The 15,787-nt window shown below is 37.5% G+C and overlaps 1 protein-coding gene across 14 annotated transcripts in view; it reads left to right on the forward strand.

Annotated features, from left to right (window-relative positions):
• The window catches only part of LOC141727346 (N(6)-adenine-specific methyltransferase METTL4-like), a 52,600-nt gene that overhangs the window by 1,028 nt on the left and 35,785 nt on the right, over positions 1-15,787 (forward strand). For all 14 annotated transcript variants that reach the window (XR_012578376.1, XR_012578375.1, XR_012578373.1 and 11 more), the window contains exons 2-8: positions 485-999; positions 1,706-1,768; positions 4,950-5,316; positions 7,425-7,494; positions 9,317-9,491; positions 9,703-9,809; positions 10,421-10,509. Coding sequence is in view for 2 of the 14 variants with exons in the window: in XM_074533828.1 (XP_074389929.1) it covers positions 571-999; positions 1,706-1,768; positions 4,950-5,316; positions 7,425-7,494; positions 9,317-9,491; positions 9,703-9,809; positions 10,421-10,509 (1,300 nt within the window). In the remaining 12 variants the exon portion in view is untranslated. The remainder of the gene's footprint in view (positions 1-484; positions 1,000-1,705; positions 1,769-4,949; positions 5,317-7,424; positions 7,495-9,316; positions 9,492-9,702; positions 9,810-10,420; positions 10,510-15,787) is intronic.

Here is a 15,787-nt window from a genome sequence, read left to right on the forward strand (position 1 = left end):
TTAAACTTTTAAAATTTTAAAAGCAAGTGATTGGCATTTTTCACATGTGTGAATATATATATAGCATATGTGTGTATATATAGCATGTGCATATAAATAGTATATATGTAGTCTACATAGCGTGTGTGTAACATATATAGTAAAGACATGTAGTGTAAATGCATGTATATGTGGTGTATATGCAGTGTGTAGATATACACACATACCATATAGTGTTAGACTTAATTGGTGGGTCATAGGGCTGTTTTCTGACTTGTTAAAAAGAGTAAGTGCATACCGTATAAAAGTATAAAAAAGTTGTGTAAAATTTAGCTGCTATAAAAATAGTAGTGGTATAGGGATGAACATAATGGGGAAAGCAGATGAAGTCAGGAGTTTCAACAGTGTGCCCTGTGTGGGCATGGAAATGTCTGTCAGAAGGTAGGTGCTAATTTATTAAACAGTGATAATTCTGTAAAGTGAATTCTTATAAAAATTCCCACAGGAGGAGGTTGCTCCAGGAAGAGCAAATGGTTGATGAAGGCCATGGTTTCAGGGAGCTGATTTTTCATCCTGAAAAGGGGACTTACGATGTCCGTGGTACATCGTCTGGCAGTGGGATGGCTTGTGGATCATCTCTCTTTCATCAACCAGTGTGGCTATGAGGTCTGTGACTCCTTTGCACACCCTGGTGGTGTCACTCCCAGTACTTCTGCCACATCTACTGAAGACTGTCACAGTATTTCTACTTTTGCTGCCACCCCTTCATCAAGCAATGGTCCTTCTTACTGTCCTGGAAATGCTGTAGAAACAGAAGGTAAAAGAGCAAAAATGAGATACGTGTTTCGGGAGGAGTTCTTTGATATTTCTAAGCCCTATATAGCTGCAGCTCCTGAGGAGCAGCTGTGTCAGGGATGCCCTGAGGTGAGTCTGACAGAAATAAAGGCCAACAGCAACAGAGAGGAATACCAAGAAGGAGCAAAGAGTGACACTGGAGATTCTCTTGCCACTGCTAGGAAGGTATGTTATCTGTAACACAGTAAATTACAGTAATCCCTTGATAAATAATATACTACTAATATGGTTTTGCATACCTGAGTCTTTTTAGGTAGTGTAGAAGAGTGGGAACTTTTGAGAATATTCCTGTGTCCCTCATGTCAGTAATGTGCATTCTGTGTCTCATAAGCAGTGGATTGCTCCTGAAATCTCCTGACACTTGTTGTGGTCAGGTACACAGTCTGAAGCTGTGGTAGCTGTTGAGATTGTGCAGATTATCAAATTGGGAAGGACAGTATGAATTTACTTTCAGTGTTGTTTAGTACTGTTCCATACGGATAAAAGAAAATAAGAGTCACTTGTCTAAGCCAATAAATGTAATCTTGAAGACATAGTTAATTTTTTTCTCTAATTGGTAAACTGCCCTTGGCAGCTGAAACTTTTAGTATGGGCCTGAAGGAGGCATGAGCACAAACTGTGCACTAGGTGCCTTCAGATTCTAGTGCCATGAATAATTTAAAACAGTTTTAAGCCTATGTACCTTGTGAAAGCGTGCAGCAGGTTAGGTATTTTCAGATCTTTTTGCTTATTTGACTTGTGATAGAAAAACAGGAAACTTCCTTCTGCTTTTAGAGTTCATTTGTAATTCAGGTATTTTTGATGTGTTTTCCCCTTTTATTTCACTGTGGAATGATATGGATTTTGTTGTTGGTTTTTGCTAATTCTGCAGAAACATAGAAGGAAATGTGTGTTCAACCAAGGTGAACTGGATGCTTTGGAATACCATTCAAAGGTAAGTTGGAAAAATGTATATTTTACAAGTACCTGCTACCTGACTTTGGGCGTGTGCTGAGTGAAGGGCATGGTTGCAAACAAATTCTGGTTTTGTAGCTTGTTCCACTGGTGAAAAGAAGGAAAGGGAAAGGAAGGTCAGTCTCTCCAGTCCTCATTTGAATTTGTGCTTACAGCATGGATCTTCTATGTGGATACATGTGAACTTGCATCTGAGACATTAGAAAGACCTGGAAGCTGCATTCATATAGTAACTTGGACTGTTATAGACAACTGAATATTGTGTTGTGATGAGTTGAAGGTTAGGAATTGGCTGATTTGAAATTGGCATCGTAACCTGTTCTGAAGATAAGCTTTCAGTGTTTCAGGACACTGTGCTGGAGTTACTCAACACTTTGTGACCAAATGTGCTTCAAAATATCTTATTCTGCAATTGAAAAAAAAAAAAAATCTTTCTCTGACATTTTATATTGTCCTACTAAAACATTATGAATGAATTTGAATTCAAGTCTGTATGCTTATGTCTGTTGTGTACTGGCGAAGATACAACTGAATTACACTGAAACATAGTAATGAATTGTAGAAATGCAATCTGTAGGTAATGTTTGATGTATTCTTACTGCTTTCCCAAATAGTAATGTGAACCTGAACTAGGAACTACACTTGCTTTCTTTCCTTTGACAAAAGTTTAATCATATTGGGCTTTTTGCTTAAATCTGTTCTGCCTGAACTACATTTAGATGACTATGCTTTTTTCTTTTATATAGCAACAGTCTTGTAGTAAACATGTGTGTGTGTAAACTTGCTTATACAGTGTAGAGGTCCTGTGATTATGTTTTTGAATAAGCTGTGCATGTGCAGAATCACCTTAAAGGAGAAAACTTTGAAGTTCAGCATCAACATGATTATGAAAACACAAAGGCTAAAAAATCATTCAACAATAGAAATAAGGAAAGAAATTAAAAAAAGAAGTTTGATTCCTTGGAGGTATGTGTAACTTTGGTGATATTTGGTGAATATGTGGAAGATACAGAGTTCGGAAAAATCAGTGACTCCAGTTAGCCTCTTGTATCATTCACAGATTAGAAAGTATTGGGTTTTTACTAAATTTGTGTTATTAAAGGTTATACCTCTGCAAGTTAAGGCAGATTATTTTGACACTTATTTATATCTGTAGACTCATCAAAAATAAATCCAAACAACCGCAATTTTTTGTTTTTGCAAGTGAATCTATGAATTTCAGCTGTTGAATCCATGTATGAATTTCAGTCAGTGTCAATATAGGGAAGAGTACAAAATACGCTAAACTCCTTCAGCAGCCATTTGTTAAATCTGCCTGCTTTGATTGCTTCATATTCAAGACTTTGTCCATCTGTAAATTAACACATGCATGTAAGAAGGTATAATTTCTGAAGATATGTTTATTAATTCTGTTGAAGCAATATGAGCTTTTTTTATCACAAACCTAGGTACTAAAAATTTATAACTCTGTACTGTCTGATATCTAGAGGTGGCGTTATTAAATTATGAAAAAAAATCTTTTTCTTCCTCTTCCACTAATCTGGGAATTGTAATAAAGTGCATTTTGTAAAGCCCTCTTGTAATCTTGAAGATTCTGTAATCAGAAGCTTTTGAAACCACAGTATAATGGCTTTTTACAGGGGCTTTAATAAAGCCCCTGTAACTGACAATGGACAAATGGATAAACCCACCTCACTGACAATCAAAACTCATAAAGGCTCCATGATTTGGAATAAAATGGGTCTCTAAATTTTGTGAAGCGGAGGTGCTGACTCCCCAGTAGGTGAATGACAGTGTAAATACATCCAAGACTTGTGTCATCCTGGACTGACTAACAGGCTATTTGAGATGTTTGCCACTTAGAAAAGTTGCAAAAATTGAGTTCTGATACTTTAATTTGATTTACTGATGGTACTTCTGTATGACTGTAAAATGCATAAACTGTTGTTTTATGAAGTGAATTGAAATGTGGAAAATTACTGATTTTTAGATCCCAGTATACATTTTAATTAAAAAGATGTTCATGGGCACAGTAACTTGAAATTAAATTAGAATTTTAAATTAAACTTCAGATAATTGCTTTGAAATTTGTGTTTGGTTGAAACAATGATATTCCACATCTGTTGTCTGAAATGTTTTATTCAGTAGTTTATCACTCTTTCTTTCTCCAGCATTCTAATTATTGTAACTTTACCAAAACATGAAAACCAACAACAGTGTGGTGTCCTGGTTTTGGCTGGGATAGAGTTAGTTTTCTGCTTGGTAGCTGGACAGCTAATGCACAGTTGATGGAGTTGGGAGTGCTGCAAATGAAAAATAAACCTAAGACTTCTAAAAAGCCCCAGAGTTAACATATTGAATGCTAAAGCTAGATCTGTTGCCCAAATGTCTGCACCCAGATGCAGCTGCTTTGTCCTTTCCAGCCTGGTCAGGATAGGTCGGAAAACATCAAATATTCTCATTTTGGGTTTAGCATGAGGGTAATGTTGACTGCAACAATTGAAACATTAGCGTGTTAAGCCGTGCTTACCCTGAGTCAAGGAGTTTTCAGTTTCCTGTGCTCTGCCAATGAGCAGGTGCACAAAGGAAGCTGGGAGGGAACACAGCCAGGACAGATGCCCCGAACTGGCCAGAGGGATATTCCATAGGATATAGGATATCGTGCTCACTATATAAACAATAGGAGTTGGCCAGGAGCCATGGATTTGCTACTTAGGGATGGGCTGGACATCAGTCAGTAGGTGTTCTTACTGTGCATCAGTTGTGTCTTTTGGGCATTACTTCTGTCTCACTCCCACTTTTCAATAATAAAAGTAATGATAATAATTTTTTAGTTTCAGTTTTTAAACTGATCTTACAGTAGCCCATGAGGTTTGCTTTTTTTCCTTGGATTCTTCTCCCCACCAGGGACTGGGAGGCATGTGGTGTAAGCAAATGGCTGTGTGGTACTTGGTTGCCAGCTGGGGTTAGACCAAGACGCCTTATTATAAAACCTTTGTAGCTTTTGAGCCAATGATCTCAGTAATTGGCAAGGATACTTTTCCCTGCCTGCAGATTGAAAATGTTTTGATTTCAGTTGTATTCCCTGGTCAAACAGACACTTGAAAGATCTTTTCTTTTTTCCTTTTTTTTTTTTTTTTTTTTTTTTTGTCACCATACAGGTCAGGAAGCTCATTTGGGAAGGGACTTTGGATTTAGTCCAAGAGGGACTCAAAAGTGGTTTTCTTCACCGTATGACTGCAAAACTCAGTTGCAGGAAGAATAATGTTCCTCAGCACATTGTCTGTGGGTTGGCTGAACTATGTGAAATGGCAAAGCAGTTTCCAGCTGTGAATGAAAGTGACCATCAAGCTGTATGTGTGCTAGAGGAGGAAACCTCCAGTGCAGAGCAGGACCTGCTTTCGTATGTTGTGGAAAACAGCTCAAACTGTGCAAAGATTATTGTGTTAATGGGGCAGAAATACTTGGTGCCACCAAGAAGCAGTTTCCTCTTATCTGATATTTCATGTTTACAGCCCCTGCTGAACTGTAAGTATCTTTAGGTGGTTTTCTCCTGCCCAAGAAGGGCAGTTAATGTCAAGATGACTCAGTGAACAGATTTTAGCTATAGCATTACGCTCATAGCAAATGCTGCTGCAGGCTTTCAAGGTGATATTTCTAACTTTGTGCAAATAGGTAAGGACTTTCAAAGGAATGTTGAAGGTTGGCTAGGAAATCATGTTATGAGGGGATTATTTGTCTCCAGGAGGCTCCTTTAAAAGTCTCAGCCAAAATGCAGCAGTTCGTGAGCGTGTTCTGAGCAGCTATCAGCTTAGAAGGCATGGAAACGTTGAATTGAGACTAGCTGTGCTGCTGGGTCCCTGTCCCACAGGATAAGCCTTTAGCATAGGTAGGTCCATGCTGCTGCTGAAGTGGTGATGCTGCTGTCTTGATTTTTAGCTAGATTAGTCCATGGCGGGGGGATGAGGTAGTGCACCATAAAGCTAGTGTTCACTTACAGACTCATCCTGTTCAGTGGCAGGGTCTTTTTAGATTGGAATAAACAGGTCGTGGAACAAAACCCAGTATCCCCCAGGGAGGGTAACAGTTTGAGAGGCTGTTGCACCCAGCTGGAAGGCAAGACCACCAGTAGCAAGCATGACTTGTCTTTTCAGCTTCTGTGTTTCACAGCTGAGGGTATTGGCTTATGTAAAAATCAGCAACAGGGAAATGAGGGGATTTTGGAATAATCAAGTTCTCTGTAAAAGTAGATCAAAAGCTATCCAAGGCACTATCCCCAGCCCTAAGCTGACAGCATGCATAAGTCTTCAGTGCCATTCCAGTAGCTTTCAAATTGACCTTCATTATTATTACTATTATTTTTGTCACTATCAGTCATAGCTAGGATTTACCAGACAGTCTTACAGGAAAGATGTTGCCTGTGAGCAAGAGCTGGGCATTACTGCTCTTCCCTCTAATCAGTAATTTTAGATTTTTTTTAATTGCACATGAGAAGAGAGGAAGCATATGTAATTTAGATGCTATGATTTTTTAATTTTGTTTTTTATTGAGAAGATAATCAGGAAGTAGAATCTTGCTATCTAAATAATAATTTTGCATTTGAAGTCCAAAATCTAGCTAGGAAGCTGTTTTCATCTGTAGGAAAGAAAGAAGATTATTATCATTCTGCTACCACTCTCCACAGTGGAGCATATAAGATTCTCCAAAGAGTTACAGAGCAGTCCAAGAAATCTGAGCAAATGCTTTTGAAATAAGCAACAGTGAATGTTAACATAATGCCCTGACTGTAGACTTTTTTCCTGAGTAAATCTGCTGTCCATTTTAATTGTTATTTTTCATCTTCCCTTTCACCTGCCAAAATAGAAGTAATTCTTGCTGGTCAGTCCACTGTGAGGATAACACCTCCAGTGTTAAATGAATAATGTGTAGTAATCACATTTCATGAACATCAAATACTAAGCTGTTGTTCTTGCTGTCAGACTAAATGAAAGAACAAAGATGTTCTCTGGAGAATTAAAATTGGGGAGTTCTGTTTTTTTGTGCATGTGTTCTGTATCTTTTATCCTCCAGCTAAAGTAAACTCAGCTTCTCCCATGAAAACTCTATCGGTTCTTTTACTCTTCATTGATTCTCATTTCATACACTATCTGTCTCTCTTTACCTCCAGTAGTGCAAAACAGTTTTCTAGAGCTGGCTTGAAGCTCTGCATGTCTCTGTTGGCCTGATAAAAGATCAAACAGGACAGGAATCTTGCATTCAGGGCTGTAGCTTTTCACTCAGCTGGATGCCTTATTGCATAACTTCTGTTGGGAAACTTTGAAAAAATTTTACTTTTGAGACTTGCACTCTGCTATCCTTTCTTTCCCTGAAAGTCCTAAAGATACTCAAACTTTCTTAGAGGGATCTGACACAGACCACATAAAGTCTTTTCCTTAGGTAATCAGCCAAAAAATACTGAATTTTATGGATATGATTATCTGAATTAACACAAGCATGTCAAAAGTCTTTTAACTTCTTATTTGAAAAGAACAGAAGAAATTTGCAGTTTTGCTATATATCTGTTTTAACTCATAGATTTTTTTTAAAGCTACTTTACTGATTTTTCTTTTTTTTTTTTTTTTAATTTCACTTGCCAGACAAGAAAAAATATGATGTAATTGTGATTGATCCACCATGGGAGAACAAGTCTGTTAAAAGGAGTAACAGGTATGTTTTTTAGTAAAATCAACCAAACTTTGTCATCGTAGATTACAGAGGGTAATTAACATTTTAATATATTGATCCAATCCAGGACCACTGTGAGACTGTAGCTCAAACTTGTAAATATTTTCACACATGCTTACCTTCAAATCTATGGACTGCCTTAGGTATTTCACTGAAATGTGTTGGATACTTGGCATACAAGATATTTGCAAGAGTAGATCTTGAATTATCTAGCTGGTGAGAGAATGTTAGCTCTTTACAAAGAAAGTATGGATTCAGCTGTTCTGTACAGCCCAGATCATGCACATATTAGTTTGTAATTAATAAGGTTTCTTCAGTGGACATAAAGCTAGATAAATATGTAAGTATTTCCAGGACTGAAATCTTGCTAGGAAGTTGGAGTGCGTTTTTATTTAATTTGAGGTGTAACTTAAGCTTGAGTCTAATGTTTAGAAAAACATGATAATGCAGCAGTGAAATCTTCTAGTGCAATAGGAACTCTGAGTACTGTAGTTTATGAAGTTATTAACTTAATTTTTTATGGGCTTCCTCCACTGCTGAGTAACATCATGTTTATGCTAGTGGAGTCCTCTTATTACCATGGAATTGTATCTCTTTGAAAGAAGGGTGGACAGGAAATATGGTCTTACAACTTTCTAGAATAAAGTTTGCCATGGCTTTTGATCTTGTTATGAAGACATAACATTTGAAGATGTAGGGACGGATGTGTAGGCTGTCCTTTGAAAGCCCTTCAGAAACCTCTCTAAACTCTCATTCAAATGAGACATTTCTCATTCAGAAGTGTCTTTCTTGAGTATATAAGGTACTCAGAGAATAATTGTAGTTATGAGCATAAGTTAGTCACCAAGATCCTTTCTCCCTTATGAAATAAAGGCAAAAAATGGAGGAGCCATCACTGCTCATAATTATCTTGTTGGCAGCTAGTCATTGTGAAGCATTTCTCATCTAGGTGAATACTTTCTCCTCTAGACAGTCCAGGAGGTATTTGGATTTTATCCTTGTTTGCTGTTTCTCACTGTAGCATTGTGTAGGGTCCTGGCTACCCACATGGTGGCTGCCAATTTTCATTAGGCAGTGTGCCAATATTTTTGGTGCTGCAGTGTGTAGGTTCCACGAGCTGCAGTTTATTGATAGTGTAGAATTGCATCATGAAAAAAAAATGGTAGAACAGGACAGGATCTGGAAAGCATCCTGGATTCACCAATGTAGCATTCAGTTAGTTCAGAAAAGTGCAGAATGGTTTTGAATAACCTAGAAAACTTCCACCATGGCTGATAATTAAAAAAAAATGAACAACTTGTGAAAATAATTGGAGAAGTTGTTATCTCTAATGACCTGTTCTGTTGCCATTCAAATTAGTGTGACTCACTTGTCATTTTCATTCAGAAGAGAGTTTATTATGAGAAATGAATAGCATTACATTGCCTAAGAAGCTGTTCACTAAATAGCTTTGTTCTGGCACAAGGATGAGAATATTGAGTTACATCTGATAGTTCTTAAATGAAAAGAAACATGGGCTCCTAAACTTAAGAGTCACAACTAATAGTGCTTTATTTCAAGGCATAGTGAAAGTACATAGTTCAAGGTTCTGCTCAGCAAAACTTATGTTCATACACTAATGATTTTATATCAAATCTCTCGGAATTGTCCACTGGGTGTCAGTCTTGAACTATTTTTATGACTTAGATTGTCAGGAGATGATTCTTGAAGTGAGTGGTCTGTGTAATTTTTTTATCCATTTGTTTTGCTTTGAAAGTTTTATGGTTGGTATATGCTAATTTGCTTTCTTACTTTATTGGCACAGGTACAGCTACTTGTCTTCATGGCAAATCAAGCAGATTCCTGTACCAGCACTAGCTGCTCCAAATTGTCTTGTAGTCATGTGGGTGACTAACAAACAGAAGCACTTACGTTTTGTTAAGGATGAACTTTATCCTCACTGGTCAGTGAAAACACTTGCTGAGTGGCACTGGGTAAAAGTAAGTTCTTTATTTTGTTGCTTTCTTGGAGACTGAGAAGACTTGCACTATGACACTTTGTGTTCTTCTCATTTGTCTATTTACTACCATTTACGTCGCTATTTGAAAGCTGTGATATCATCAATATCCTTCTTTTTTTAAAGGAAAAGGTCTTGGGAAAATATGGGATATTAAAATTTTCTGCTGTATATTTTTAACTCTTTTGTGTCAGATTACTACAGCTGGAGAATTTGTGTTGCCTTTGGATTCTTTGCACAAAAAACCCTATGAAGTTCTCATATTGGGGAGAGTTCAGGCAGATGTAAAGGAAGCCTTAAGGTATGTCAGGATATTTATGGTAAATGTCTTTTTTTTTTTCAGCTGCTAGGATTCCCTTTGTATGTATCACTAACTCATAATGCAATATAATGTCCCAAAATCTCTTGGCTGATTGTGAACCTAAAGATAGCCTTATTAGCTTTGGAGTAAGGGAGTGCCTTAGTGAGACTAAAGAAGGGAACCCCTGTGTGTTCCTGCATCTGCTCTCTTGGGAAACTCTTGGACAAAAGCCTTGTGGACAGGGCTTCCTTTGCTGACAGGTTCTCTTGGACCACGAGCCCTTGGCACAGGCTGATGCCATTTTGGGGATGCTGCTGTTGTTCCATACATACTGACATAAAAGACTGCATTGTTTGTTCTCAGTGGCTTTGCATGGCTATTGTAAACCATGTTTTGTCCAAAGCCTCAATGATTTCATAATTTGTTTCATAAGTTGTTTTACGTATTATGTCTGAGCAACATTTAATTTCCCTTGGACTTTGAAGTTTGTGAATGAACATTCTGTGTGTTATCTCCCATCTGAAATAACTCTGCAAGAGCTGTAGCATCACATTGGGTAACATTCATTCATTCATTCTCACATTTCTTTTCTTTTCTGATTTATATGACAGGAAATCTGAAGGTGTTCTTCCAATTCCAGAGCATCAGTTAATTGTCAGCATACCCTGCAGTCTGCATTCACATAAACCTCCTCTTGCTGGTATGTTTTGGTTTTTATGCCTAATGTTTCTGTAGCACAGTGATCTTGGATGCCTCATTATGGGATGTACCTAGAAATGCCTTAATTTCCCATCTGTCAAGCAATTTTACTCAACAGAACTTGTGGTTCCTCTTAAAGTGTTCTGAAGCACCTCATCCTGAGAGAAAATTAATGTGAAAAGCAGAACTTCAAGTAGTACTGTGTGAACATTTTGGGTAGACGTAGAAAAAATATTGCATTTTTCAAAATTTATCTTTTAAATGCTGCAGAAACAGTTTTACAGATACTTCATATATGAAGTCGTGACAAATGACCTAAAGTACCTTGTGTGGGAGAGAACTTTGGGAGTACATAAAACAGGAAAGCAGAAACCTGTTTCTTTATTATGTCATCCTGAAATAAATGTTTACATATCTGCATGAATTGATTATATGCCTACAGTGCAATTATGCCTTTAAATCCAAAAACTTAACTATTTTAAGACTGCTAACAAGAGGCAAAAAATAAGGTATGCCTTGCTTGTTTCTGAGGAGTTGTATTTCGCTCACTGAAGTTGTGTTTTGCTCACTGAAATTGATGCAGTAATTCCAGCCAGCCAGTTAGTGTGGGTATAAATTAAACTTTTTAGAGTTGGTACAAAGAATTGTTCTGGAGCACTTTGACTAATTTAGTCAATAGGAAGTGGTACTTCTTTCATCATTACAGCACCTTAGAACTTTCCGAGGCTGTGGTAAGAAATATATTTAAAATCTCACCCAAAATCGATTTAATCCTCCACCAAGGGGGAAGCTCGCAATGAGTCTGCAAATATTCCAGGTGTTTTGTATTCACATCAGAAAGGCAAGTAGAAGAAATGTTTAATGCTCTTGGAGAGGAGAGGTGTCACACTTTGCTTCACTGATATGCTTTTCTTTTTCTCTTCCCAAGGGGTAGAACTACTTTTGATCTGAGCAATTGTTGTATCTCCAGGGATGTTCTAGCATCTGTGTTTGGGGGCTTGCATTTATTAAATTACCATATATATATATGTATACATACACACACACCTGTTAAAAAAACTAGTAGAAAGGACATACTTTGGTTAGCTAAAAATGGAAGAAACAGAAGGGCAGTTCTAGAAGGATCTTTGTGCCATCCTGAAGCCACATCTCCAAGAATTAGGGCTACAGCAGGGTGTATATGTGTTGATTTAAGCTAATGAACAGTGGGGTGGTTATTTATGAGGCTGTCACTAGGGTCTCTTTAGCAAGCCAATATTTATCAGCAAACTTGGACACAAACAGGAGACTTGTGAGGCATCCAAGGGTGCAAACCAGCAGTTTGGATGTATTATGGAAAATTTTAGTGCAACAATGGTCCTCGGAGCAATTATTTTGTAGGGCAGATCTAGAAACCATATTGGAGAATACGTTATAAATTATAACCCTGAGTGGAATTTGAAGGAAACTGTCCTTCCTAATTTTTGGGTGTATTCCTTGAGTCTTCAGTTGAGTAATGGGATTTGATAACATTGGGCAGCATTTGTATTTCTCTTTGAAAAAATGAACTTGCTTGGAGCAATATGAATAGTTTAAAAAGTTTTTGTGAAAATCCACGTATATCCTACAGGTTTTTTGGCAGGTCTATGCAGAATATGGTTATGTAATGAAAAGGTAGACAGTAAAGCAAAAGCTGATTGCTGATGCTTTAACTTTTGTGCTGTACAAGGTGTTGCTTTCACGACCAGGCAATAATCTCAAGCAGCCAGTAGAGAGCAGCTGAGCTACATCCTAGAGGGGTTCAGAAGAAATTTGAACAGAAGCAGGGATTTGGCAAGGGGGGAGAAGGACACTTGATGAGTCAGACACATTCTTTATGCTTTGTTTTAGTAGTAACAAAGCCAAAAATATTAGTATTTACTGATGCTGTCTGGCACTTTGTTTCTTATTACAACAATAAAGGTTGTATGTTGGTACATATGTAGCCACTTAATGACTGATTATAAGAGTTTATCTCTCTGGGGGAAAAGAAAGATGTAAATTAAAGTAAGCCATCAAAAAGAGATGTTTGTGTTCCTACAGTGCATTTAACCATGAAATTGCAACTGTAGGGGTTTTGGTGATGCATGTGCTGTGTTCAATGCCTAGAGCTCTAATATGTCATTGTAAATGTACTTAAGCTGCTTTATGCAAATGTGTTAAAATCAAATTTTATTACTCCAGGTTTTGATTCAAATAACAGCAGGTTTTCTTCCTAATTCAATTCAATGGTGCTCTTAGAGAGCACAAAAGATACTCTGTTACAGATATGTATGAAGTTCTACATAACTTCACATCACCTTTTTTCCTTTTCCTGTATTACAGATTGTTCTTGTTATAGCCATTGCTCTTCCAGTTTTTAAGTATATGCATTTATTGTCAGAAAATAATGCTGTTGTGTAGGAGTTTGCCTAAAAGCAGTGGAATTAATTCTTGGCTATGTTCTAGCCAATTTGCATATATTCAGCAGAACTGTGCAATGAGGAGTCATGGGAGGTCCCTCCTCCTGTAGCAATGATGGTTTATTAGGCCATGTTATAAAGGTTTGCTTGGAACTAAAAGAAGTAAATGCCTTTTGTTTCCTTATAGGCCTTGTGAGCCCTTGCTGTAAGACTAATTGATTGTTGCATCAGCATCTAGATTTAACTTGAAGTTCAGGAAAGACGGAGTGCTGTAATGCCATCTTTGAGCTGGATTTCAGATCATTTTCTGGTCCAGGGTTTAGACAAATTGGGCAATAAGGACCTCTATGTCGCAAACTCTTTTGAAGGGTTATTTTAAACTGAAATAACTTGTGCTTTGTGCTTTGCAAGGCTCACTGATCAGGCAGTGAAAAAGCAGACGCTTATTTTCACTTTATATATCCAATTTATCAATGCAGAACTTGCTTTTTAGGCAGTGGAAGTTCAAAAAATGTTGCTTGTTTCAAAGATAATTCTTTAGCTCATTTAAACAATTTTCTGAGCATGCATCTTCAATATGTGTCTGGGATTAGGAATGTGCAGGTGTGTCAAGTCTCCTGCCTGGCCACTGGATTATGCTTTGGAATGAAATGGGTTTTCTGGAGCTGTTGTGTCTGCCAGCTACCTTTGTGCTCGCTTCACGTGTCCTAGGGCATTAGGTGCTCAAGTACCTGAGCTGCTGTCTTGGTGTTTGTGACACCTGCAAATGATAAAGAACAGGCTGTTTATAATCTATTTAACCTGTTTCCTGTCAGTGGTATCTGTAAGTGGATAGAAGTAATTGTGTTCTGGGTTTTGTTTTTCAATCTATTCCTGTGGTAGAAAAACTCAATACTTAATTTTTCTACTGATGGAACTCCTCTAAGCTGTTTTCAGAGGAAAAACCCCAAGGGTTTGCTTGAGGGCTGCAGATCAGATCCATGTGTGTTAAGATAGTCTACTGGTGATACAAAGGTCTAACAAAGAAGACATAATTTGGGACTTGAACACTGATTTTTCCTATTTGAAGGAAACCAATGTAATGAGATTTTAAGCCAGCAAAATTCAGCTCTTTTGATATGGTAATTTCGTTGCAGTGCAAGTTACTGCCTGATGTGATTATGTAAATGCCTACAACCTAGCAATGAAGAATCATACTATAATGTGATCTCAAATTATATGTAATGTGTCTGGTTTTTTTAAAAAGCCCTCGAAGTTTAAAAAGATGTTGTCTCTGCCAGAAGGAGAGAGGGAGATTCCTGCGACTTCCTTTTTAAATTCTAGAACCAAATTGATAGAAAGACTGGCACACTTTTCCTGCTTCTGTTGAACTGATTGGTTTCTTGGCTACCCCTTTTTTGCTTTCTGGTGAGCCAGTCTTTGAGATTGGTTGATATGTGCTTTTCAAATTTGTTCTTTTAGGCATGAAAGTTTTTGGTGACTTCTGAAACTGCTTTGGATTACTGAACCCAATGCTATGAAGATTATTTTTAACTTATGAATTTTAAGATCTACCACCTCTCTGAGCAATCTGTTTAGTGTTTCAGCACCCTCATTGTAAACAATTGTTTCCTTATATCTGGTCTGAATTGATCCTATTTTCATTTAAAACCTTTATCCCCTGTCGTATTGCTGCAGGCCCTGCTAAAATAAGCTTGTTGCCTTCTTTCTTATAGCCCCTATTTAAGCATTGAAAATCCACAATCAGGTCTTCCTGAAGCCTTCTCATCTTCAGGATGAGCAACCCCAACTCTCAGCTTGTCCTCCTAGGGGAGGTGCTTTGGCCCTCTGATCAAATTGTCAGCAAATTATGCCCAAGAAATTCTTATCTTAATGGAGCTGTGAAAAGAACAATAAAATTTACCACTTTTTTATTATGATGTGTTTGCAAAATGATATTAAGCAACTACTCATAAGTGGTGTCTAATTAGATGAACACCCACGACACCAAACAGTGTGTGAGTTTTCTGTCAGAATGTACATTTTCCTCTAAACTTCCCAGACTCTTCTCTGTAAATGCTAGATTTGTTTAAACATTTTATCTTTCCTCTAAAAGAAGCAGGTTTTTGGAATAAGATTCCTTCTGGTAGCAGTATTTTTTAGATTAAAAGCTGCCTTGATGATAGCCCATCTGAGACATTCATGTGACATTTGTTAAAGATTGGGAGAAGGCGAATAGATTTTTACACCATGCCAAAATACAAAAAAGCCTGGAAACACCCATTAACAATATTTACAGAAAAGTTTTTAATACAGTGGAGCTTTGGAAGAAGTGATCACGTAGGTAGGAAATGCACCTTGGGTTGGCTAACACTAGAAAGTGAAGCGGGTGCTCATCTTTCTGCAACAGGAGCAATCTATGGCCTGACCAGCTGGGGTCTCACATAGGGCATCTGTGACTGGCAAACTTGATGCAAAAAGTCAGTACTTGGATTGCACCAAAAAATTTCCTCTCATACTTCAGTGTATGTTGACTGGATGTGTTTTTGCTTTATGCAGTGATCATATCTGAAGAGGCTGAGTGAAGCAGCAAAATGTTGGCCTTATGAGCTGTATTTTTAAGTGACAGATACGCAGAAATCACTAGCAGATCTGATCTAAAAATGACCAAAGTATTCTTTGGAAAGGGTCATGTTTCCATACTTTTTCTTCTTTTATCTTCAGCAGCAAAACACAAAACTTAACATGCAGTTTTTAGTATAGATAAGTTTTTCAGTCTTTCTGCCTTCTCTGTGTTGGGGGCTCCTTAACCCTTTGCTTTTCTCATGTTTTTGTAGCCATTTCATGAAACGTAGTTAAGGAGTTCCTCAAACCAGCCAC

The sequence above is a fragment of the Zonotrichia albicollis genome, unplaced genomic scaffold (assembly GCF_047830755.1).
Source record: "Zonotrichia albicollis isolate bZonAlb1 unplaced genomic scaffold, bZonAlb1.hap1 Scaffold_109, whole genome shotgun sequence".
Lineage (NCBI taxonomy): Eukaryota > Metazoa > Chordata > Aves > Passeriformes > Passerellidae > Zonotrichia > Zonotrichia albicollis.